This window comes from Homalodisca vitripennis, chromosome 6, assembly GCF_021130785.1.
Source record: "Homalodisca vitripennis isolate AUS2020 chromosome 6, UT_GWSS_2.1, whole genome shotgun sequence".
NCBI classification, from domain to species: Eukaryota; Metazoa; Arthropoda; class Insecta; order Hemiptera; family Cicadellidae; genus Homalodisca; species Homalodisca vitripennis.
This window is the reverse complement of record NC_060212.1, coordinates 113827081-113854357: the sequence shown is the minus strand read 5'-3', so window position 1 is coordinate 113854357 and position 27277 is coordinate 113827081. Positions and strand designations below refer to the sequence as shown.

The window sequence follows — 27277 nt, the reverse complement described above, 5'->3', positions numbered from 1 at the left end:
TCACAGCTGCCAAAGATCACAATGTGCATTGGCTTGTGCTTAGTAATGGCATTAATACAAGTAGGCAGTGTAAATATTGATTAATACCCTTAATAGGAAGTGGTTCATAAATTAGTAATGTGGTTTTTTGTATACAGTATTTTTTATTTGATTCATTAACGTTTTGACTGCAACAGACACCCTAGAGCATACTTGATGGTTATACTCAGTATAGAGCTGCAGTGAAAGTGTTAACTACAGATATTATAGCTCGATAGTTATTGTACGGCTGTTCAATACATTACTGACATACTATTTTATTAAAAATTAGCGTAAATGGACTTATACTGTATTTTTCTCTAAATTACAATTGAATTTGAAAACACGAGTGTATCCTGGAATGTTGCCGGTTACAGCAGCAGTGTTGGAGAGCACAGCAGGCAACAAGATGGATACACTGGCGGTGAACCGGCTGCTGAGACAGTTGGAGGCGGCGATAGCAGGTGGTCAACACCAGCGAGCAGCCACCCTCGCCAAGCAGCTTGCGCGTCACAAGGTCAACTGCTGCGTCACACGACATAGGCACACTGACTTGATTACGTGAGTAGATTTGTGACGGATTATTATTACAGACATTTTGGTATCAGGTCTCTTCTTCTGCTGGAAGACAAGAAACATGTGGTTAAGTTGCTGGCCTGTATCACATCGTACACAGTCAAGGTAATGCTTCTAACTAAACAATCCAGAAATAGAGAATGGAGATTATAAGTTTCTTTTAAGAAAACTACAAAAGGATCTATGTTAAACATGACAGATAAAGGACGGTTCTTAAGTAAACAATGATTTTTTAAAGTGAAAGTAGTGACCCCGGTTTCTCATCTGATGGAGAAATTTGTAATCACCGTTCTTTCTTCATATTTTCAGTTTACAATGTAAATGAGACATGAAAACATTCAGAAGTCAACATTTAAAATTTACCCTGCTATTATCAGTTGTTATATTGTTGCTGATTTATTTTTTCCCAGATTGGGTGTTTGACATTAATTATCTTTTATACGAACACGTGTTGACCTCCTTGACTTAAGGATAAATAAACGAACATAAATTTTGTTTTAGTGATCAAACTTCTATTTTTGTGTTTGAAAACTTGTTCTGTTACAGTTGTAATTCCTTTTCAAATAATATTAATTGATACAAAAGTTGATACTAAAAATGTGTTGAAATTTAAATAAGCCACCATATTGGTTAGGGTCAACCTTTTGAGGTTGGGCTTGTTACATTGTATTTTACTAATGAATACCGTTTATTTAATTTGCTACTCAACCCATGCTCCCTTGAAAACTGCCTCTGCCTCGTTGCGGGCTGTTCTTCTGGGAGTGTAGCGGTCCACTCAATACATGGTAAAATAGTTTTTCATGTGCACTAAGAGTGTGTAAATTTTTGTAGCTCTATTAGTAATGGTTAAAATAATATTAAGCCGTCCTGGAACTTAATTAAACTATGTATTTAAAGTTGTAAAATATTTTTGTCATGACTCTTGCAGATCATTAAAAATGACTAAAAACTGAAATTTTTCTAAAAAATTTCTTTTCTTGAAAATATGAATGGAAAATGCTCCTGCAAATATAGTTACTTTGGTAATTATTGAGAGTTTGTCTGATCACATTGGATTCCCATAACTTAAGCACTTTAGTTTTGGTCTACTGATCAATATAGATTAATACAATAATTTTATTTTGTTTAATATTAGATTTATCGTTATTTTTTAACCCTTAAGCTAGTGTTCCATGTTAGCTTTTCAATAATTTTTTGTGTTGTTGATTGGCCGCAGAGTGGACTTGTTTGTGGAAGATAAGATGTCCACATCAGGGGCCATTCTCCGTGCAGGTGCCTCCCTCCATGTTAGCTTGTTTATCATGTTTTGTATTGTTGATTGGCCGCAGAGTGGACATGTTTGTGGAAGATAAGCTGTCACATCAGGGGCCATTCCCCGTGCAGGTGTCTCCCTCCATGACAGTGGCTCAGCTCAAGGCCAGGGTGGAGCGACAGTTTGAGATACCGGTGACTGTGCAACGCTGGATTCTCGGCAAAGAGCTTGCAGCAGATGACACAGCAACACTACAACAGCTGGGCGTCTCCAGAGCACATTGTCCTGTCTTCCTGTATCTGGTAGCTCCAGGTCAGTGACAATGCGTTATAACTTTTTTTATCTTCTGTACTTTGCATTGGTGATTACACAAATACTGCAGTCTAGTCAATTGTAACCATTGAAAATAAAGTGCCAAAATATAAAATTGTGTAAATTTTTTGTGAGAGCTCCAGAAAGTTTAATTTTGGATGTTTTTTTAGTTTTCTTCCTATACTTGCATAAAATAATGAAAATTAAATAAATGTTTAAACGATCATTATGATGAAAGTGTGGTTTATGCTATTTATATTTATTTGATGGGCTTTGATAAAAACAGACAAAGTTGGTGTGACCAGATGTAAAAGGATTGATTTATTCCATCATGAATCCTCATGATAAAACAAAATATATCCCGAGGCATAAAAACCTTGTCCATGTCATGAGAATCATTGGTGGCCTCCCTGTCGAACTGGTGCGGCATAGTGTTTGAGCAGATGGTAGCACTTAAGATAAATTCCATAGTTACATGCAGCGTAAAATAAATTAGTTTTTTTCAAGTTTTTACACTTACATATGGCACATAAGTGACAGTTTGTGTTTGGGAGTTTCGTGAGTTCATAAACTGGGCCAAGAACATCACCAGGTGGAAGGATAACTTCTCTGTCTGAAAGAATTGTGAAAGAACACTTACTAGTAAATCATGTTTGCTAAATGGTCTGTCAGGTTTACCTCAATGTCAGAATAAATTTCATCGTCACTAAAAATAGGATGATCCAAAACGAGCCCTCTTAGATCATATGATCAGTCTTTAAAGTTTTCACCCAATATGAACAACTAAAACTATAACCTAAGAAAGCTAAACGACAGTAATAACAACACTAAAACATAATAAAATACATTTTTCCACAAATACTATTGGATTCGTAACCCCAATCACAAAACCCCGTTCTTGTTTACAGTTTTACAACAACATGGCTGATGCAACAACATAGTTAATGTGTATTACATACACATCAGCTGTTCGTTACACAATGTTTGGTGTTGTACAATAATCAAAGTAAGAACAATAAATACAAGAATGTACAGAATATATCAAATACAAATCATTTATATGACCTAAAATTTAAATAACTGTACATGTCTACTTTGGTGGCGAAAATTCTTTTCATGCCAGCTGTAGGGTTAAAAACCCTGTTGTTCGGCAAAATATTAGGTAAATATATCAGGTGATTGCATGTTTAGGGCAAACTGATTAAAGTAGACTGCGTTGTATCCTGTGCTATGAAGGGAAAAGGTTAGACATATGAGAGAATCTGTGCAGTAAAAAGAGAAACTGATTGAAGTAGACTACATTGTATTCTGTAAATAAGTGCTATGAAGGGAAAAGGGTAGACATAGGAGAGAATCTACACAGGTAAAAGAGTATTTAAATATAATTGACAGTATGTAGGCTTGCCGCCAGTTCCAGGTTGATGACGAAGAATCTCAAAGAGCAAAGAGGTCATATCTTTTGGTGACTGTAACTGGCCACTATTATTTTGTATAAACTAGTATATATTCACTGTATGTTTACTTTATGATTTTAAAATTGTTCCAATATTTTTTTATTAATATAAGAATGTGTTACTAATTACAGATGGGGCCCAAGAAAAGAAGACGGAAGGGGTAGACAGGGTGACAGAGAGTGAAGCACAGAAGGCTGGCCCGACACCTGGAGGGGGGTTGGAGGAGGCGAGTGGGACCACTGTGAGAGACCCCCCACCAGGCAGGGGCTGGTACTTCAACGAGCAAAATGACCGATACAGCTTCTGTGATAGTGAAGTCACTGACGAATCTAGGTATGCTACACCCTTAGTATACCTTAGGTATCTCACACATCAGAGAGTAGTACAATACTATCTGACTAACGGTGGTACACGATGTTGACATCAGTTCTACGTTATTTTACTGTATCTACAGAGCCTGTGCAACAGAACTACTGACTCTCAGAGCACAATAAATGTGTAGCACAGTTAGTCATACACACTGAAGGGATTAGGTAGTGGTACTTTTTATAATTGATTCCAAGTCTCTGAAGAGAGAGAGATAGATTAATACATTTGTAATATATCCTATGTAGGTTTTTTGCATTTTCTCTATGTAAAAATTTCTGACGGTTTTATTTTTGAATTAATTAGCAGGATTACAAAAAACGGATTGACTAATTCTGTTTTTTTTTTTTTTTTTATCCAAGGAATATTAAAAACATTATCCTGTTACTGAAATTATAACATTTTGTAAGTTGTTGTATTTTTTAATTGATTAAAATGATACCAACTTGGTGGTTTTCATTTAAGTTTGATAGAACCTGTGAAGGTAGGAGTTGAAATTTTTGTATTTTATCAGTTTAAAATTGTATTTACAATTATTACTAATCCTCCATCCTTACCCGTTAATTATGGGTACATTTATGGATGGTTTCTGTATACTTATGACTGATATTTCACCTTCCGCTTAGTGCAGCGTCTCAAATCTGACGCTGTCACAGACTTGACTTCTGCAATCTATCCAGTCCACATCTATCCAAATTGATGACAAAGAATCTCAAATTCCAAGAGTTAAGTCTGTGACAGTCTCAGATTTAAAACAATGCATTAAGTGGAAGGTGAAATGAAGCTGAACCGGACATTCATATTGGATTAACCCTTCCAACCATAGCTACATGATGTGTTGTGTTGTGTAACAGTAAAGACCCAAGTCCAGAACCCCAAGAGACAGCTGTAGTCACACATCAGCAGGAGGTGGAGGCTGAGGAGGAGCTGGAAGTTGTGGAGGAAGAAGAAGTAGAAGAGATAATTGAAGCAGCAACAGTGGCTGTAGTCACAGAAAACGAACCTCTCACGACCCAACTCACAGGAACACTAGCAGTTGGTGAGTGATCAAACATATTAAATCCCTTAGCCCATCCGCTGGGGCAAAAATCATAATGAGGATTAACAGATGCTGAAAATGATGAAATATTATATTTAGTGTTTCACAACTGCCCTGATTGGGCTGGCCACCCATTTTTAGTGTACAGAGATTGGCAAAAAGCAAGAAATACTTCTTGTGCTTGTTCTCACTTTATATTTCCAGCTCTGTAAGAGATAAAGATAACAAAATGTTTATTTAGCATTCAAGTATGATTGTTTTACATTTTCATCCAAATTCATGAGGAATGCAGATTACGTCAGAAAACCGTTGATGTTTTTATTGCAACGCACACAACTGGAACTAGCTAGAAATGCTTAGTAGCAACAACTACTTGGTGCTCAGCTTAACTTTACAAAATTCACATGAGCAAAACCTATATTGGGCAACAATGTCTGATGTAAAACCAGAGTAGAATAAAACCAATGACATGTTTAAAGAAATATGAGTGCATAAAAAGTACTTAGTCTAACATAACTTGGCTTGGAGAGTGAGGGGTTCTGTTACAACACCTGGTGACGCAAATACTTATTGAACTTTTACTCTCCTGTTGATGACAATATTACCCGTAAATGATAAAGCCATTTTTTCTTATTTTTAAGCATATAAAAGTGTTTTTTACTCATACAGTATTTTTAAAAGTAATGCTTATTGTACTTCAAGTTTTCAGAACAAAATGTAGCAAATTAGTATGAAATAATAAAAATTCCTATCTTATGTATGAAAAGTCTAGCTGCTTTGATAAGTAAACAAATGTTTTTAATGAATTCATAACACATTTTCTCACTCAGATATCTTAGAAACCACTATATACAGTTTTCAAAATAGCCACTATATAGAACATTTTACATTGAACAAGAAAATATATACTTATACTGCAAAAAATGTTTATAAGAAAGTAATGCTAGAGAAACAAATTATGTACACGGTAGTCAAAACTGGTGTCTATTCTCATTAGCTGCTGGTAGAAGCTTTCTTTTTTCTAATTTTAGATTTTTGTCTCCAATAATGTTGAAGAATAATGTCTATTACTTGGTCAAGGAACATTTTCAGTCCTGATCAGAAGGGTCTAGATAATCAAAATCAGGAATATATTCCTCACTGCTTCCAGAGGAGAAGTTTTCTAATGTGGTAACCCTCAGGAAAATCCTCAGCTTCAATGTCACTTTGAACACCTACATCACTCTCATCACTCAAGTTCTCGTCAATAATAAAGTTTCTATTATGTCACTTGGTAATAAAGGATCACTCATTTTAATTTAAAAAATGCTAATCAAAATAAAACATAATCTCACAAAAACAATACAGGCATGAAAGGTAAACAACGCCGACTAGCCACCAGTCGTCACTAGCCTATTATGTAATAGCAGTCAGCTGATGATTGCTGTTTTCAAAGTTGTTTTTTTTTTTTATCGTGTATATTAGCCAACTAAACACAGACCTCGGAATAAAGCATGTAATCTAACGATAGATGCCCGAATGCGCCCGTAAAGACACAAAATATCCAGATTTTACAAACAGCTGTTTTGAACGACTACGTGTTGAGACCTGTCATTCATAATAGAGATTAGGACGTTAACACATCGACAGCTATTACGTGGAGGGTTAATATTTATTGACATTAAAATAAATCTCTTAGACTGTCAGTGACTGATGGTGTACAAACAAAAAATAATAAATTTGATCCATGGTTGTCTGAAGGCTGGAGGTGTGAAGTATGCACTCTGATGAACTCTCCCACACGGCCCGGCTGCTTGGCGTGTGCCACCGCCAGACCAGCTGGCTATCAGGTACCAGACGGCTATGAGGCTGCTGGTGCGGAACGGCTCAGAATAGACCAGGACGTGCAGGCTGAGCAGGTAACTCACGATCCTTCATTTTAGCCTGAGTTTGCTGAGAAAATAGTCACAGTCCAGACGTAGCTATTATTGATTATGATTTGTGATTACATTTTAATGTTCAGTGATTTGTTTATTCAAAATTGTAACTTTTCTATTAAGTGTTAATACAAATCAAGAGTACATTTAATTTTCCTGTACTGAAGTTTGCTTGTTGGTTAAATTCAGGCAAGATATTTCTTCTAATTTATCCAAATTATTTTGAAGTGTAAAAGACTAAATAAACGGAATTCTTATTACTTATAATTCTTATTCTTATAAATAATCTTATTACTCCATTGTAATATTATATTATGTTGACACTCTCTTCCCATATAAGCATGGAGGGTCAGGATAATCACACTTGTTCCATATTAATGTAGGACTGCTGCACCTGAAAATATCTTTAAATATCTTTCAGATGTTGGTAACACTATAATCCAAAATAGGTGAATGAAATCAAATGTACGTATATTCGTTAATGGACAGATGTTTGAGATGAATTGGTAATTTTCCACTCATGTAAAACTGGCAACAGTGATGGGCATAGGGTGTTAAGGGGAGATGAGTTGCTCCAGACACAATCTATTTTTGTGCGGGTTGCTCTTGTATGACATATTACATAGCACATGTAGAAGTCATAAGTGATTTTAAATCAAAGAAACTTTAACTTGTAGTTGCTGATTATTTTGTCTGTTCTTCTTAAAATTTAAGCTTTAAATCCCTTAACCCATTGGGGGAACTTGCCTGAGCGGCACTCGTGCTCTTTCTAGATGCTAACGATCAAGTATTTGTTTGTTTTTACGCTAAATCGCATTTTGTGCCCTCGTGCATCCTTATAAGCAGTTATTCCGTTTCGATTCATAGTGTTTGCATTGGAACCACAACTAATAGCTTGTTTTGTCTCCCATACAACTAAACCAGGAGCTTGTCATAAAAAAATTTAAAAAATTTAAGTGCATTTGTATTGTGTTGTTACTATGCTTTTTAATTAAGTAATCCAATAAAAAGTGGTTTTCCATGTAAAAAATTGCTATTTTTTATAAAAAAATTATTGAAATAGATAAACAAAAAAAAGTAATAAAATATTGACAGTTGCTTTTGATTTTTGTTTTTATTACTAAAAAAATGTGTAAATATATATTAAAAAATTTAAATAAAAAATTATTTGGAGAAAGCAACAAACACTATCATAGAGCAACCAAATAGACTAAAATGTCCAGAAAATTGACTAATTTATCTGTATCCAAACTCATTCTATTAATATTTTATTACACGCATGGTTTTGCCAAAATCAATTCAAACATTCAGTCCTAGACAGGCTAGGATAATTGCTTCCACAATGGGTTAAGGTCTTTTTTACATTTCCCTTGTGTGAATAAGCTATTAAGCTGGACTTTGGATCTTGGATGAAATATTTGGGTTTTCACATTATTTTTCATCTGTACATATAATCTTGTCACTCCTTCATCGTCATGAATCTAAATGTTTGGATCTATGTTATAAATTTTACTTTTGCGAAAACATGATGACTCTTTTAAATTTCTGTATGGAAATAATATTATATATTTGTATGATTCTTAGGTGCAAGTATAAATAACTAGCCGCATCAGTCAGTTTGTTTTAAAATGTTAGCCAACTTTAAATTATTTAATTCCCCAACACATAAATTTCAATGGAAATTGTTTAATCATAAAAATGTATGTAACAGCATAAAATGTATGAAATATTTGTACATTCTTCATAGTTCAGATTTAGAAAAGAACAATTTTGTAATAATAAATCAGTGTTGTATTGAGGCTGATATCCTGGTGATTTCAGTTGTAACTTTATTCAAACAGTCCAATTTTTGTAAAGCTTCATTTAATAGCTTTTCTTATATTGTCAATAGAAATATTCGTTTTTGAGAATCCAAATACCAGAACAGATTGTTTTGTGAACATTTTTGTCTGTGTCCAAATGTACTAGGAACAAAACCAAAAATCTTTTGTTAATTTTAGTATTTAATTTACAGCATAAAAATATTTTGTTATTAATTTTTCAAATGTTTGTACATTATAATCATTAAAATAGGATGTGCCATATATTAATAACTTATGCAAGCAGTCTGTGTGAATGAGTCTATCACATGTGCTCTGATATGAGGAAAGTAGAAGTTTCAGATCTCACGTTTGATTGCAGACAGCTGCAGAGGACAAGTTGAAGAACTACCAGCAGTTGATAGTGTTAGAGAATGCCGACCTGATCACTACCACTGAGCCGTTTGAGTGCTGTGCCTGCTTTGAATTTAAGAAAAATAAAAATTTCAGAACTTATGTTTAATTGCAGACAGCTTTAGAGCACAAGTTGAAAGAGTACCAGCAGTTGATGGTGATGGAGAACGCTGGACTGATCACTGATACTGACCAGTTTGAGTGCTGTGTCTGTTTTGATATAAGGAGAGTAGAAGTTTCTTATTTCACATTTGATTGCAGACAGCTGCAGAGGACAAGTTGAAGAACTACCAGCAGTTGATGGTGTTGGAGAATGCCGACCTGATCACTACTACTGAGCCGTTTGAGTGCTGCGTGTGCTTGGTAGAATGTGCGGCACAAGACGGAGTGGTGTTGCGTGACTGCCTGCACACATTCTGTCGCGCGTGTCTCGCGCACACCGTACAGTTCACGGAGGAGGCTGAAGTCAAGTGTCCATTCCGTGACCACAACTACGCCTGCGATAGCACACTGCAGGAGAGGGAGATCAAGGCTGTGAGTACCCAACTGTTTTTGTTCTTTGTTCTTAAGTACAGTGGAAGCTTGCAAAACCTATTGGTTAATTTATTTAAAACTCATACATAATATGTGGTTTTCTCTCGTGTGGCAGTTCGTATATGTCTTGAAATACGTTTGTATGTTAAAACGTAATGTGTTGTCTTAGTGTTTGTAAATATTTTACATTCTCAAATGAAAGACATAATCACTTCGAGGTGTTTCCGTCACCACTTTCAAGATATAAATTGAATAAATTTAATCAAGTCACTATTTAGATTCTCTTCCAAAAATAAAGTACTGAAAATTTTGGAATTTTTTGACAATCTACCTTTGGCAGCATGTATACCATACCATGGTAAATATTTTCCATTTAGTCATGTCCAATAAGATATTCATCGCAGCAGACAAATTAGTAGCAACACACTATTACGAACACTTAAGATCACTTAGTGCACAGTAGTAAATATATTATAGCTAGTATATGTTAAATTCATGGATATAGCTCCTGAGCTGTGGAAAATATGTAAGACTAGATTACGGTTGTTCAGCTTAATTGAAATGTCTGGTTAGGATATGTTTTGATGGAAATCAATCATCTTCAACTTGTTCTGATGGATGGCAAGTAGAACATAATTTGGATTCTATAACACCTAAAAAGGAAACTTTATATTAAATTTATCAAGAAAATGTCTCGTTTTCTTTTTTTATGTAATTATTTTTATCAAACAGTGGGTGTAGAAAACATCAGTGTTTTGAAATAGAAACACTATGTGCAAAAGTTTGTAAACCATCAGGTAACACACTACAAAATAATAAATCATGGAAGTTCATAGAATTAATTACCGAGTTGTGAGTCTTCACATTAGGTTTGTTCTAGAATGTCTATAAATTACTTATTATTTCTATTATATTAAATTTGATGTATCTCATTAATGCTAACGAGATTTAGAATGTGCTATTTTGTTAAATATATACTTAATAACTAAACCTTTTAATCTAAATCGTATTTGTTTTTAGTGTTTTTAAGAAAATTCCTATTTTTACCCAAAAACTATAGATTGGGTAAAATTTGATTTAAAAAAATCATTGTAAACTACTACTTCATGCAAAATGCTGTCAAAATTGATTGGTTTGATGCTTACCATGTATAGTCTGACATTTTTCAGATACCACATTTTTTAATTTGGAAATCCAAAAACAAATATTTCTACTAAATATTAATATTTTTCATCATTATAATACTTATGCATAATTATGTATAGAGGAGAAAGTAAATGTAAAAGATTTTGTATTTTTACATAAAGGAAATAGTAGAACTATTTTTCAGTTTTTCCTCTGCACAAAGCCAAAAATGTATTTTTAAGAAGTTCCATGAAACAGAGAGTTTTGAGTTTTTGTAGGATTTTACATTTTAGTTTTGAAAGTATCTTTGCACATGAGCTTTTGCCGCTTTTGTTTATTTTGTTTAGTTTTTTCTGTCTGAGAGGTGTGGTGTTTTGAACGCTGGATATTTTGAAAACATTAATTTCTTGTAAATGATTTTATTTGATACCTAAGCTCTTAACAAAATGCTCAGCTGACAATTTTCACGCAATGTAATCATTTAATCATTTAAATCGCTTTAAGTTGTTATCATCATTATTATTCAAAAGTTGGCAAGTTCCTTGTTAGAGTGCCTCCCATACATGTGGTTGATCATCGCCTGTCGAAAAGGTAAATTCTTTTTTATTAAGACTGATTCTGTATTTTTCCAACCAATCATGTCAGATTTTAAGTTGAGCTTTCAATTGTTATATTTGTTTAGTTTTAATATAATTGTATAAAATATTTTAAATGTATACACGTAGTTAGTAAAAATATTCAGCCTTCAAAAACAGCAAATGTATTCTTGTCACGTAAAACTTATTTGACATTCATGAAAAATAAAAATGAATAATGCAATCAAAAGTTCAGTGTTTGATTGGTAAGATGAATGTTGAAACTTACTAATTATATAACATATGTTTGAAAACTAAATCGGTTTTTTACCACATTTGATTAATTAATGGTTTAAATAGACCATTAAAAAACTTCTATGTTCAAATATACATTTTAAAATTCAATTCTGAATTACCTTTTAGTGTGTGTAAAGTTTGTACACATTTATTTTTTATCACATTACTTTAACTTAAGTATACCACTTAATTTGTTTTTAAATAGAAAAATAAGCTTAATTATTTCCTGAAAGTTTTAAATTTTATTGTTGGTAATGTAATATTTAAGTGTCATATTCAGTATTTAATGTGGTCATGGTTTTAATACATATTTTACCAGAGATGTTTATATCAATAAGTGTTTTACCAAGAAAGCCATATGTTTTAATAATATTTCTTAGTTACATTTTTTTAAAGGCTTCATGCACTAATTTTAACTCTTCTTGGTAATTTTTATCTGAAATGTCCCTAGTTTCAAACGTTCACATGCAACAAAGAGAACTTTTAACTGTTTTTACAGTTTTTGTTTAATGATTGGAAAAATACAGCTTTAACTTAACCTTACTGAGTGTGTACCACTAACATTTTATATAGACATGATGAAATTATGATAGATTAAATTTTGACCAAAATTATTTAAAAAGAGATTTGCTCATATATCAGTTTGACATTTACAAGGGTCGTTCAAAGAGCAAGTTGCTTTAATTCAAACAATTGTGTTATAATATATCATATTTTATTATATACATTTGAAAGACCAGCTCTTACACTTTTTTTTAAACCTAATTAACATTTACATGTAAGAACTTATCATATCTAAGTACAGTACGCGCGCTGAAGGTTCGGCCCTGTCGTTGCCCTACTAACCAAATAAAAACATTGACTCTCCAATGATCCGTCACGGACGGCAATGTTTAATTCTCACTCGACAATCAACTTATGGTTAGATCAACTTCCTGTACAAATAAAATTATGAAACTTCGTAGATCTATTTTCCTGTTTATGCTAATGCTAATGGATGTATTAAGTTTCAATGTCTTATTTCCTTTCTTCAATAAAATATATTTTAAAATTAACTGTGCCAAAATTGTGATACAAAAAAGTTTGTATGTGAGGATTTTTTTTATTATTGGGTCAGGAAAATTTCACCAGCGGGAAAGTTTTTCTGAATGAACTGAAGTTAATTTTAGATTGAACTTTTTTCAGATACATAGTTTAGGTTAGCCGTAACTTAGTCTGAAGTGGAATGTATCACCGACACCGCTGCCCTACAGTTTATGGCCCATTCACGTAAATGCAACACGGCAATACCATTTGAAAGTTTAACATTGAATCACTTTGCAATAGTTTATTTCTGAAAAAAAAAAAAAAAAAAAAACACTAGGCCATAGTGGTGATCTGTGATAAACTAAAAGTTTTAAACTTTAATGAAATTATGTTGAATTTCATTGTATTATATTCAAATAGAAAGTGTTTTGGGGTGTATGGTTTATAAACTAATTTTATGACAGATGAATGAATACGAAACACTGTTGTATAAAGAATCCTGTTTATGAAAAACTTAATTATTAATTATGTGGCATGACAATAAATTATTTTTTTAGCATTTCTACGAATACACTATACATAGAGGCATTGGTTATATATGGATTAAACCGTATTACATTGTACCATTCAATTCAAAATTCGAATACTACCTTAGCAATACATTGTATATTAATTGACTTTCTGATAGATAAGAAATAAAATGTCATAAATCTATTAGTGATTAAAAATTGTAAAACTACTAAACGTCTAACAATACAAATTAAGAATTTAAATTCTCAACGCATAAATATAGAATCCGTTATTTTAAAATCGGCGTGGTAAACAGTATTTTCCCTAGATTTTACTTTGTTTACAAAGCTGTTCTTACCTATAATAGAGTTTTGCCAATGGCGAGTTATTTCCATCCACACCACCCATTTCCGATTCTTCGCTGGCATCCTGTTCACTGTTGCTGCCGTCAGATGAGTCATTCAAACTAATAATAAATCTCTCTGTTATGCCATCAATTAAATTTTCCTTTTCATAATATTCATCTTCAAATTTTATAACTTTCTTACACACCTTTCCCCAGTCTTCTTTTGTTATTGAGTCTATCTTCTCTTTGCATAACGCTATGGTATTTTTAATGTTATTTACAACATTTTTTGACCTACATAATTTTTTATTATTCCCCAAATATTCTCAATCGGATTTAGATTTGGATGGTACGGAGGAAGGCGAAAAACGCTGTGTCCGTGGTTTTCTATATACGATTCATCAATGTAAACAATAGGAGAGTTCTCTGCTCGCGCTTGTTTTATACTTCGTAAATAGTTTATACGTTTCATTCTTATGTTACTAGCTTCAATCAAAATTTGCCTATTATTTTCAGGCTAGTTAAACCCCCTTCATAGTTAATTTTTTCATTCAGCTTGTTTTTTAACAATTGAAGAGTTGGCAGGCAACTATCAGTTTTATAAAATTCATGGACGGTTCTTCGAACAACACATTTATCAAAGTCGTCTAGTTCTATTATTTTATTTTTTATTTTTTAGGGGTAGTGAACGAACACTCCCCTTCAATGGAAGAATCCATAATTTTTTTTTCACGGCGAATCTCCTTAATCAGTGTCTTTGAATCGACACTGAAACACCACAAGCCGCGGCAGTTCTTTCTAAACATTTATTTATAGGGATTCGTTCATCATTAGATAGTTTCGACTCATTTGCCATGAACTCACGAACTCTCCATATAATTTTTCGAGCCTGGCTTCTCGTAGTTTTTTCTCGAGCCACTTTGGAAACGTATCGGGCCATTATACCAACTGAGATGATGAATCAAAACAAAACTACTAAAACTTGTAATATAACCTTAATAGCAAGGATAATATTAAATAATTTGTAACGCCCTACAACTACTAAAATTCACTAACCTCACTACTAACTAAACTAATGAATTGTGTATAACGCACTTAAACCACTTGTCCACTTCTGACAACAGTGAATACTCGACTGTGAGGGAGAACAGGGACAATAAATATTCAGACTGCAGCGGGCCAAACATTGGCGGATGTCTGCAGAACAGTTGTTATATCGGGCAATCCACCCGTCCCCTGCCATAGTCCGCTCGGTTGACTCGGAGCCGAAACTTCAGCGCGCGTACTGTACAACCTTTAAAATGTGTATTGAATAAAAATTTCTGCCGCCTGTGCATATAACTATAACTGATCATGGTGATTTTCGTGGCAACAAGGTCTGACCCCCACTCGATCGATTAGCTTTTTTCTTCGAAGTTTTTATGAGGAACCCATGTTTCATCACTATGTAGTTAAGTCATTTGTCACTTAATTGTTACTGAATAAGAAACTTTAGAACTTAACTTTGTCTCTTTGTTTTTAATTAATGAAAAGTCAAGAGTTTGGGTACCCATTGAGAACAGAAATTACGATATCCAAGTTTCTTAGTCATCATTTCATACGCTAGTTTTTTTTTTATATCTGTGGAAAATGCTTTGCAAGATCTGTGATTGTGAACCTTCAATTTTCCCTAACCTAATGATTGATTTGGTCAACAAGGTTAGTTGTAATAACTGGCAGTCAGCTCTGTGCTTTTTGAGTTTAGCTCCAGTTCACCTTCCTTTTATTGCAGCGTCTGGTATCTGACTCTGTCTCCTAGAATCAAGAGTCACGTTCATTTCCAAAGAAAGTCGATGACAAAGAAGCTCAAAACGAAACATTTACATCGTTTCGACATCAGAGATCACTATTTGATAAGATCCTTTCAGAGGTCGGTGGTCCATGGGGAATACAGATTAAGATTATAAAAGAGACAGGTTTCTCCTTAAAAATAAAGCTAACCTGAATGACTGACAATTAAAGTGTGAACCAGTCTCAACCATCACCAGCAGTGCATGAAACATCGTGCTTATAAAGAGGCCTTAAGCACTTCAGTTACCATTATGTGGCAATATTTGGTGTACTATTATGGCAATGGATGCCCAATGGAGGTATTGGCTTCTCGAACTAGCCGCCTATATCTCTTCCGGACTACAGCATCCTCTTCCTGGTATTACTCATCCAAATTCCTCATTTTTTGATACATATATTCTTACTGAACATTAAATGAACCAAAGAAATTGTGTACCTGATGAAACGATGAGAATACCTCTTTAACTAGATTACACTAAATTTTGTAATTTAGGTGTTTCTGTCTAAACATTGCAAGGAGTTTGTTAGTTTGTTTTGAACTTCTTTGTTCTTCACCACTTACTATTTTTGGACCCCTTTAAATGAATATGACTCTAGATTTCAGGAGTCAAGTCTTTGACAGCGTCAGATTTCAGATGTTGCATGTAAGAGAAAGGTGAACTGGAGATAAACTCAATATTCGTATAGAAAGGGGTTACACCATTCCAACCACAACTTTCATCAATTTTGAGGCTTTAAAATCGATTACTTATTTCACAACACTTTTAGAATAGTAATAGAATCACTGGAATGAATGATTTTATTCCAATTTTAAGGAAATTAATCTGAATTTGAAACGAATAAGGTTGCAACATTCTGAACAGTCTTACAATGTGTTGATGATCTTACACAGTATATTATCGAAAGAATGCTTTTCATCGAATAACAAACATACCTTATAATTTCTCTCTGTGTGGTCAGTATTTTTTACTAACACAAACAAATCCTCTTGTCATGTAATATAATGACTGTCGGCTCTCTTATAGGTGAACGTGAGTGACAGTGATGATGACGACTCTTGTATCGTGTGCATGGCTGAGCCAAGGTGTTGTGCATTGACGCCTTGCGGTCACCGCGCGTACTGCGAGACTTGCTGCCTACGGCTGATAGAGCTGGACCAGATGTGCTCCCTGTGTCGGCGCAAGGCTGACGGCTACCTTATCATCTACCTCTAGTCGAACTTCTCACAAACGTGTAGAAATTGGAATTTAGCCATCGTCTCAAATCGCAGATTGGCAGCACTTGAAAAATGTAACAATGGCTCTAAATAAACAGGACATTCTGTTTGTGTCACCTCGCTCCATTCTAGCTTTCAAAATGGTAATAAACGTAACAGGAAATGGAAATTGCCATTATGAGTAATATCACTAATAAACAAGACCATAACCATAATCAGAATTGGAGTCCCGTTTTGTGGGCCCGAAGCAATAACAAAAATTGGAAACTTATATAACATTATACTATTTTATATTTCAATAATTAGAAATTTTATCTGTTCTAATGGCGGAATAACGGTTAAGCTGTTGCATTGTGATAAATCAACTGTGAAAAAGCAACTACTGTGAATCAACACTTGAATAACAAAATCCTCATTAAAGTTTTATTAGAGATTATGTTAAAAGTAAAAGCAGTTTCAACTACTTGTATGATTGTTTTTACACCCCTGACCTAATCTGTTGAAGTAGAATTGAAATAGATAAGAAATATCTCAATTCATTGTTCTTTTACATATATTTAATTTAAACGTAGTCTGAAAATTATTTTTGAATTGTATTCAATTAATGTGATTTACTCAAAACTGAATTGAAAATCACAGAATTTGAAAATCACAAAAACTGAGTTTGATTTGAGTTCACACAAAATTGTCCTATTGTATTTAAATTTCACAAAATGAATTGTAATTACTATTTATGTAAGAAAAAGTCCTGATATAATATATTAATATATAAATATGCTGAGACTTAAATTAGTTTATATTTTTATTCAACACCATGTCCAGTGAGGTGTTATTTGTTTCATTGAGATATTTTTGTGTTTTGTGGCTTTAAAAGGATACAAATGGTTTTTGTGCTTTAGCTGTGGACTTTTAACCCTTTGCTGTCAAATTTGACTTCTGTGCTATTGTTGTTCACCCTCACAATCTTCCAGTTTAGGTCAAACATGCTATTGTTGGTCCAAAGTGCCACTGTATCTGCTACAACTCAAAATGCCTTATCTTTGAACCCACTGTGTAGCTGTTGAATCTCAATGTTTCCACAAATTTACTCCAGCAGTACTTTTGCTTTATTGTATTATTCTACCGAATCCACAGCATGTTGCATATTGATTTTGTTTATTTATTAAGTATGTTGATTTTGAAACCTAATTTATTAATTATAGATATTGTGTCTGATACAATTTTGGAAATATTTTAAAATGACTAAGTACACAAACATTCTATAAAAAATGTAAAATGTAAAGACTACAAAAATCGTTCTGAATGTGCTCAGATTGTTAAAAATATAGGTTCAGTATTTAGTAAAGTTCAAACTTAAAACTAAACTGCTGTCCATTGAAGCATTTCTGAACTTGGTTCAAGCTGAGAATTCTTGTTGTTTCATGTTCATACTTGAAGAATTTTATGTTACAGCTCTATATTTTATTGTTCATAAAATATTGAAACTAAACATTAAATGAGTAATTTTGGTTTTAGATATTAAGGTTACTAGTATTCCAAATGATAACTTCATGATCCGTTCAAGGAAATGTTATGCATTAAATAATAGTTTAGAAAATGAAAAATATGATCAGTCTAGTCATTTTTTGTTGGGAGAGCTGCAAAAAGCTTGATAATATTTTTATAAATACTGTGTTCTTTTTATGTTGTATCTGCCAATGTTTTGTTGTGAATTACATATTCTGTTTTGTAGATCTTGTGCTATAGGAGTTAGCTTAATTTTATTTCCTGATACTGAAAACAGCAGATTATAACCTGGTCTTAGTACTCTATGACATCATCAATTAAGATTATTTTCTCTTTACATTGAGTTGTGATATATTGTAATGTTGTACAGAAGTTTGTATTGTCTCTTGTGAATTTCACTGCCACTTTAATTCCTTTAGCTGTAAGTATCTAGAACATTTTATAGCTCTTTCAAAAACCTGATGTCAATAAGAAATCTATTTTAAAAAAGTGTAAGAAAATAATTTTACAGCCAAAACTAAATAAAAAGTATAACTTTTTTATTAGTTTTATACTTAACTTTCTTCCTGAAATATAGGATGTTACCAATACTTAAGTTTACATTTTTAAGCTACAGCACTGTTTAATTGACTGCTCTTCAAATATTTCTAATAAAGATATAAATATATTAAGTATCTGTTTTATTTTAAATTCCTTTGTGGCATAACTAAGGGAGCTTGAGGAGACAGAACACCCTCAAAAGCCCTAATTAAAAAAAGTATTAGTTGGTATCAAACTTGTTTGAATAACAATAGTTTTGCTCTTAATTAGACCTATCTAGTTTATTTTAATTAGGGTTTATTCATGTTTATTCAATACTACCCGGTGTGGCGTACCCTTCAATCATATTCATCCCCCTCCCCCAAAACCAATTCCTAGATACGCCTCTGGTAAGCATTTATGACATCTTGTCTCTAATTGGGTAAATTATCATAGGATCAAACATTCATAAAAGTGAATAGCCTATATGCTGAAAATGTTAGCTCGTAAATTTATCTAAATCATTGAAGTACATTTGAACATTGTCACTTTTTGTGACCAGGTATTCAGAAATTTGGAACAATGCAGTCATGTTATTGTTACATCCCCTTGACATGAGTGTAGCACTTCAGATCAACTTTTGACACGATTATGGCCACTTGGTTCTCAGTTATAAAACTGACGCTTGGATGTAGTAAGCATGGAGTTGAACGAGGACATTACCAAACTATTAATGAACATTTCTAAAAATCATTTGACCTTTAATAAAGTCAAGACTACACAGAGGATGAATATTCTTCCAGACCATTCATTCGTGATATTACATCTGGTATAAAACAAAAAAGTGTTTCTAAAAGTTTATCGTGCTGTAATATACGAGTGTCATTGTTTTTCAACCTCCAATCTCACGCCATGATTGCCAGACACGTGGCAGGTCCGCGGTGTGCGCAGTAGTCAATCGCTACATTTGTCACTGTCAAGGTTCAAGTAGTCAGTTTGCACTGAGCCGCAGTCACATAAACATGGGCAATTCTATCGATTCTCCCACCAAATGTGAATTGAGGAATGTTAGTCGTTTCCCGCAAGCAAAAGGGATAGAGCCGCAGAAATCCATTCGAGAATGTACCTAACTAACTATTACTTTTTTAGTTCCAAGGGTTGTCATTTTTAGTTCCTTAAGTGGCAGAGTTGACAAGAGTTTAGACTGAGAGAGGCTATTATAAATTATGTTCAATTTTAGGAAAGATGAAGAACCCTCTCAATGCAGTTGATCCTAAATAAGACCTTTGCACTGCTGCTAGAGTGATGGGATATTTTAGTATGGGTAAGGCCGATGTTAGATGCCACCTCTTATTGAGATTCCATGAGGAGGAATAACTTGGACAATCTTAGTATTGTCACCTTGGAAGAATGGACGATTACCTCCATTCCTGCCTCTTCCAATCAAGAGTGGGCTAGGAAATCTGATTAGTCCTTTATGTTTATGGTTTTAAATTAAGGGAGCCCCATACACTCTTAAAGTCATCCTCTGCAATAAACCAAACCCATTGACCAGCCTTTTTTACTCCGATATTGGAATATTTTGGTCAGTGATGTGCCACTCCTGTATTACCCAATAGGTTTTTGCCATACCTGGCAGTTGTAAACCAGCCAGAAGTGAACATGTGGGGCCCAGTGTCATTGTTCCATCTGTCTGTTGACATGCAAATACATATTCACTTCTACAAGTCAGTAATTAAAATAATTCAGGGGATATCACACGTAGTCAACTCCCTTTATTTAAGGTATAGCATCATTATTGTGTTAATTAAGTGACAATAAGACTGATAATAGTGTTTAGCAAGGTTTAAGGGCGTGCAAAGGGTTGTCTGGTGTTCCCGAAGTGACAGAGTTGACAAGAGTGTAGGCCCAGAGAGGTTGGTCTGCTGGTACCATGTGACCTGCATCACGCACCAACACGTCGTACAGATTGTGCACCCCCTTGTAGTAACCGGCCAGTTCCTGTAACATACCAGATGTTCTGTTCATAAGGTGTGAGGCATCATAAGCGATTGTCTGGAGACTGCAGTAAAACAGTTGATAAGGGTGTATGATCAGAGATATTGTTTGCTGGAATCATATGATCTGAATCACGCGCACCAACATGTTGTAAAGATTGTGCATCCCCATGCAGTAAGCCAGCTTCTGTTACATTCGCAATTCAAATTCAAATATTTATTGCATAAAACGTTTAATATAATACTATTTTCCAATAGCCAATCAATGTCAATTACTTAGTTCATGTACCATCATCTAATTTGTGGTCTTCTATCAATCAAAAAGTGATTAGCTGTTGAAATGATAAGAGATAACCAGCTTTTGTATCACACAATGATGATACTTCTGTCAACAAAAGTAGTTATTTGAATTTGTGGAATTAAAAATCCTCAATTCTGATTATATTTTTAGAATGCTCTGCACAGAGAGGGATTTTGTATTTTATAGAGTGTATTATCTGGCTAATTTCCAATTTAAAATCACTGATTTCAAGGAGTTAGGGAACTACCATTATTTTATTTGTAATATTAAGATATTAAGGTTTAGGATTGTTTTAAAAATTTATGTTAATTGTGAAACAACAGGAGTTGATGAATTGAATTGTGATACTTAATTTATTTGAGCGGTCATAATATTGCATCATATGCTTACTAAGAAATTTAATAACTATTTTTTGGAAGCAATAACATAGGATGTATCAAACTATAGCGAAATATACAGTAATAAAGAACTGAATAAATAACATATTTAACAGTTTTAAGATTCCCATAGATAACATATTGTAAGTTTATATTTTTGTATTAGTTTTATATATAAAACTGAATCCTCCACCAAACCATATGAAAAAAGTATTAAACTCCGACTATTTTACACATCTACTAATAAATGTACTATCCAATTAAAGTGTACCTATCATGCTTTCTCATTTTAGTCTAAAAAATAAACAAAACTATTCATTTAGAAATAATAGATTTTATATATTTTGCTTCAACCTAAAAACAGGGGTGAAACCTAAGATACAGATGGGCTTAGGGATCTGTGTGTGTGGGCCGGCCTGCCGCCAGAAGGGTGGGCTGTGGAGAGGAGCATCTTTTCCAAGAACATTGGGCTCTCCCTTAGAGCCCATCCTTCCATATTCTCATGACCCAAGAGGCAAGAACTGGAACAGGTTTTTTCAGTTTTCTCCTGGTTATATTCAAATAAAAGGTGTTCGGATAGTATAGTTCTTTTAAATCAATCACAGAATGACAGCGAAAGGTGAGGTCAATGTTTTGTGGATGGCTAGTAGAGTCTCGGCCACATGCTCAGATCTTCAGCCAGAGATTTGTCAGAACTCGGTATAACGCCAAAGTACTAATCGAATAATTTAGCCCACCTGGAGTTTGTGATCAATTTATCAGTGAGTGTGATAATGCAGATGAGACTATAGATTAAATTGTGGAATTTGGAAGTTGGACTATACTTGATCACAGTAATCCTAATTTGGACCCTTTCAGTCTGTAATCTCTTTCTTTTTTGTGATCATGTTGATACGAGTATCATTAAAAATCTGTCTGTAGAAACACTAATTAAATTCTGGTCTTATCAATTCGCCCTCTTGGTTATATTGCTTATGTGTTTAATTTATAAATTTTTAAAATTGCTGGAATCTAATGGAGAGATATTCCTAAAGAAGGCAGACACTTATATAAGACTAAGTGAAATAAAAATGCTAGTCAGTCTGTATTAATCATTATAAAATAGTAGATAGGGAAATACCTTCATGCTTATTAGCAAGTAAACCAGAAACTCATATAATGACTCAAGAAACTTAAAAAATTAAATCCATTATGGCAATTCACATTATTTAGTATATATTTACAAATATTAGTTCCTTGATATTTAATATAAATAAAAAGTTGTTGATATGAAATATTATATCTAGGAACATAAAACGGATTTCAGATTCGAGTTAAAATTTGGAACATAGAAAGACATTTTGTAATAAAGTAGAACTACCAACCAAGTTATTTGTAATTTAAGCAGGAACATCGTACTTAAAGATATTCTTGTGTTATATAGATTATAAATATTTAGCAAATTTTTTAAATAATCTGTTGGGCCATTTTAGTTGAACATTTATTATGTTCATCTAAAAAAGAAGTATATTAAAAATCCATTTTCAATGATTTAAATACAGAAAAAGAATTCTAGATGATTGAACATTACTGCGTCTGTTTCTTATGGATGCCAAGTACAAGGATTTAATGGCACCTATTGAAGAAAATATTTCTTTCTTCTAATTTTATTATAAAGTATAAATTGAGATCTATTATTGATTAGCTATTATAGGCATTTGTAAAATTTAAAATAAGAATAAAAATAATGACTAAATCTGTTGTTTTGCTCTAAATTCTAGTTTAACACTATTTATGCAATATTTCATGTACAATATTGATTATTCATGAAGGAATGTTACTTAAGTCTTAATGAGAAATAAGTACAGACCTGGCCAACACACCACTGTGACCTTGTAGCATTGAGATACTGAGCCGCCCCACTCCACGATAATGAGCGGAGAAAGTTGATGGTCATTGGGTAGGCACAGATGATGTCAACCTGACCGTTGTAGAAGACTATTGGGTAGAATTCCAGCAGTTCTTCCACCCAGGGTTTCACTGATTGCACAAAGTCATCGAAAAGTGCATCTTTAGTCCTATTGCCATCTTGGAATGGGAGGTTTCCGACATGAAGAGCTTTTCGGGTTTCTATTGTTTGGATAAAAACTTGCCAGTTTTGTGGCTTTTGAGAGGGTTTAGGAAGGTAATTATATACATCTACTTTTTTCCCAACGTAACGATTATATAAAGTACCAGTAATAGCAGCAAGAGTCACGGAAGCTTCTGCCCAGTTTTGTTCCGTGACTTCCTGGATGAACTTATCCTGGTAGCTTTTGTAGATGTCACGCGTTGTGTCATCAATAAATCCAGTCTGATAGAGATAACTTCCGTAGTCGATCTGTGAAACAGGGTCACTCCATCCATCTCCAATCAGCATTGCTGCTAAGTTTATCTTCACTTTAGCAGAAGGATTGTGTTTGTGTATCGTGTGGCCCAGTGCAGGAATATAATGGCCAGCATAAGATTCTCCACTGATGAAAAACTTGCCCTTTTGGAAGAATGGGAACAACTCATGGAACTGAACCATTGCTTGGTAAAGATCTTCTCCGACTGCCGTTTCATTTTGAGGGTAGCAACTTTTCCCTGTGAAGCTGTAGCCAACCCCAACTGGTTGATCGATGATAAGCAAATTATTCTCTACATTCCATGAGTATTGTCGCTTCTTTAAACCTTCTGGGTAAGATTCCAAAGGTCCAAGCTCTTCAAAAAGTCCATACATGGAAGGATAACCTGGGCCTCCTTGCAACCAAAGTAGTAAAGGTGCTTCCTTCCAGTTATCTTTTTGGGCAGGAAAGAACCAGAAATACAAATTAGAATCACATTCTTTGTTGACTGTGAAGAATCCAGAATAACTTGTTGTGTTCCCAATGTCAGGCTTCACTCTAGAGAGATGTTGAGCTTCTTCATACATGCCTTTTTCTAGTAAGGGCGTTAACATCAATGGCTTTGGTAATTTGATGTTAGGAATTGGGAATGTTGTCACTTTTATGGGTGTGAAAAAACTTACTGCATTAGAAAACAAAACTGTAAAAATAATAACAAAAAGCACCTTCCCCATTATAAAAGAGGCAGACTATATAAACTCAGAGTGTATTATTGATTTTTACTTCACTTACTTTAGGATATGAGCGCAGAGTGGAACACTATCTCGAGACGTAGCATAAGATATTATGTGATTTCATACTGACACTATTAAAAACGATAACCATATATAGGCAGAAATTTCTCCACCCTCCACTACCAGGAAAATGTATATTTCAGCCGTAATAATTAGATACATGTTTTACTAAAAGATTTGACTTGGTTTAAGTTTGGAGTGCAGATAAAATCTTTCTCTGAAACCTTTCAGATGTTTATTGGCAGTAAAAATTACTAAATATAATTTTTCTATAATAATTCATTCTGAAAATTTTAAACAATTTTTCTATTAGAGTAGCAGCTTAAGACGTGCTCTCTGGATTTCACCGTATACTACACAAGTAGTAGTATTAATATAATTAGTCAAACAATATTAAACAAGTGTGGTTTGTTTTAAGATGTTCGTTGCTACAAATTTCAGTATAAAAATTGTTTGTTTTTTTTAAACTTGAAGCTGTTATAATGGGTAGTTCATATTATTCATTTACTTTTGAATCAGCAATGCTTTTAGCTGTAAAAATGTGTAGTTGGTATTTTGAAATTTCCTTTAAAAAGGTGACCTGTGATCAAAATGATAGTCCAACAGTATAATATATGAATATACAGAGTGAGAAAATATGGGATTGCTTTTATAACTTATACATGAATGTTCTTTTAAAAGATGTTTTCATTAACATGAGTCTTAAGAACCTATTCTTTGAGGCCATTATCAACATTTCATCTTTTCAGAATTATGGCTCGTGAGGAGATGTTCAAAAAATTTTTTAGAGTAAACATAAGTAAAGTTTGGAATCAAACAAAAGGTCTATTTAAGAGAAATTAAATGCTGTAAACTGAATTTAAAAAGATTAAAATTGTGTAGGCTTATGAGTATTTGAATTTCATAACTGACAAATTTGGTGAATTTTTGCTTAATCTCACGATTTCAAATAAATTATGTTGAATAAAAAACAACAGTTTAGGGAACAGAATTATGACTTTCTGTGGTGTGGACCGCCACAGGAGGTCATAATTATTTTATTTTTTTTACTGTGATAAGGTTGGTCAGTGTGTAGGATATAGTCAGCCGACCTCTGACAGAGTATCTAGATAGGGTACAATCAAGCCATTTTGTCGTTGTACGGGCTTGGGCGAGAACATACTTGTAGTGAGCAAGTTGTAGTAAAGTGCACACCAACCGACGCCTGTGACTGGGCGGGTATCCGTGAGTTTAGCAATTATTTAATTTATTATTTATATTGTTCTACATTTGAGCCAAATAAATTATGGTGGGCTAAACGTGTTAGACAGGGGATTGGGAGGTTGTGGGGAACGGGGAATACGGGCAGCATGCGTCGGGTGTAGATGGAGGTTTTTATGTTGTAATTAATGGGAGTTCTAATTATGGGTAAACATCAGCTAGGGAAATTAATCAAAGCTGGCTAGAGAAGTGTCCAAAAATAAACACTGATCCATGGCCCCATGGGGGAATAGTGATTTCTGTTAGGATCACCACTTGGTGTTTCACCACAATTGGAAAATAGGTTTCACAATTAATATTAAATTGATCTACCCTCAACACAACCAAAAAAAGTTTAATCAGCTATGCAAAGTATGATTCTAAACCTTTTATTACAGATGTTCAAACTGAGCTCCGGATTAGTAGTTAGAATAATCAGATGGTAATGTGCTAGCGTGTAATAAAAACTAGTCTAAGCTAGAACTGTGTAATGTATTGAACCACTTTAGAGCGCTAGCTTTGCATTGTAATATCTTTTCGTTTTATTGTGTTACAAACAAAAGATTTATTCACTTTTTGCATTTTTTGTGAAGTGAAACGGAGGGAAGATTCTTCTATGACAGAACTGATAGTATTGATTTGTAATATTATGAGAAATATGTTAGAAATTACGTCAGCATCAGCTGACTGTGAGATTTATTCCTTCTTAAAAAGTTTGTTCAGAACACTTTAATGAAACATTTATTTTATTCAGAATAAAATTTGATATCATTTGTGGATTTTTCAATTTTTGCTACTAAATTTTATTAAACCGTTGTATCTCATCAATAAACTTTTTATTCTTCTAGTCAATAATACCATCTTTCTAAGTGAAAAATTGTAAGTATTTTGTTTTTTCTTTACCTTATGGAGGGTGACTTTCTAAAAAGAATTATGTATAGTACATGATATTTAAATGCATTTTTGTATGTAAAGTGTAATTTAAAAAACCCATGTCAAACACTTTAAAATGGGCCAGCTTTTTAAAGTAATACTGATAGCACTTGGAGAATTATAAGAACCCCCACAAAAAAGGTAGGGGATTTAGATCTGGAGACCTAGCTGACCACGCAACGGTATCACTGGGACTGATCCAACGGTTAGGAAATATTTTATCCAACAAAATGCGTACCTGCCTCTGGTAATGGAGTGGGACCTATCTTGCTGAAATCAGATTGGCTGGGAATTCGTCAATATATCTAAGTGAATTTCATCTTTTAGATTACCATCTACCACAAAAAGTCTGACAGTGTTGTTAATTATTCTGTTGACACATTTCCTTTCAGAAGGCTTCGTATGTGGCCTTCAGTCATCCAGTGAGGATTGTGCTCACAAAAAAAATGATAATTGTGTCTATTTACAAGGTTCATTTAGTAAAAATGCAGTTTCATCTAAAAACAGTTTTGAAGTTTAAAATTGTTGGATTTTATTACGCTCTTTCTTTACTATGTCTTAAAACTCAGTTTGTAAATTGAAATAATTCTCTAAAGTTCTTGGGCTTACGTTATCTTATTATAAGGAGAGAGAGACACCAACTTAAAATTTTCAAATTATT

At 33.6% G+C, this 27277-nt stretch overlaps 2 protein-coding genes across 6 annotated transcripts in view; one reads left to right on the top strand and one right to left on the bottom strand.

The window, feature by feature from the left end:
* The window catches only part of LOC124364747, a 149141-nt gene that overhangs the window by 63088 nt on the left and 58776 nt on the right, over window positions 1–27277 (top strand). For 2 of the 5 annotated variants that reach the window (XM_046820456.1, XM_046820455.1), the window contains exons 6-11: window positions 396–579; window positions 1923–2158; window positions 3744–3945; window positions 4833–5017; window positions 6758–6915; window positions 9408–9680. In XM_046820456.1, the coding sequence (XP_046676412.1) occupies window positions 396–579; window positions 1923–2158; window positions 3744–3945; window positions 4833–5017; window positions 6758–6915; window positions 9408–9680 (1238 nt within the window). Of the gene's footprint in view, window positions 1–395; window positions 580–1922; window positions 2159–3743; window positions 3946–4832; window positions 5018–6757; window positions 6916–9114; window positions 9271–9407; window positions 9681–16414; window positions 18783–27277 lie in introns of those variants that run through there. The other 3 variants (XM_046820458.1, XM_046820457.1, XM_046820459.1) reach the window with 3 other exon arrangements.
* On the bottom strand, window positions 20317–24493 carry LOC124364751 (venom serine carboxypeptidase-like). Its single transcript, XM_046820467.1, has 2 exons — window positions 23155–24493; window positions 20317–20631 (listed from the first exon to the last, which is right to left on the bottom strand). The coding sequence occupies exons 1-2, from the start codon at window positions 24382–24384 to the stop codon at window positions 20467–20469; spliced, it is 1395 nt and encodes a 464-aa protein (XP_046676423.1). The 5' UTR covers window positions 24385–24493; the 3' UTR covers window positions 20317–20466.

Bases quoted from the DNA above. Each gene is read 5' to 3' on its own strand.
- LOC124364751 (XM_046820467.1), bottom strand. From the start codon at position 24,384: ATGGGGAAGGTGCTTTTTGTTATTATTTTTACAGTTTTGTTTTCTAAT. The intron at 20,632-23,154 runs GTCTGTACTTAT...GGTATGTTACAG, and splicing joins CACAGTGGTGTGTTGGCCAG to GAACTGGCCGGTTACTACAA.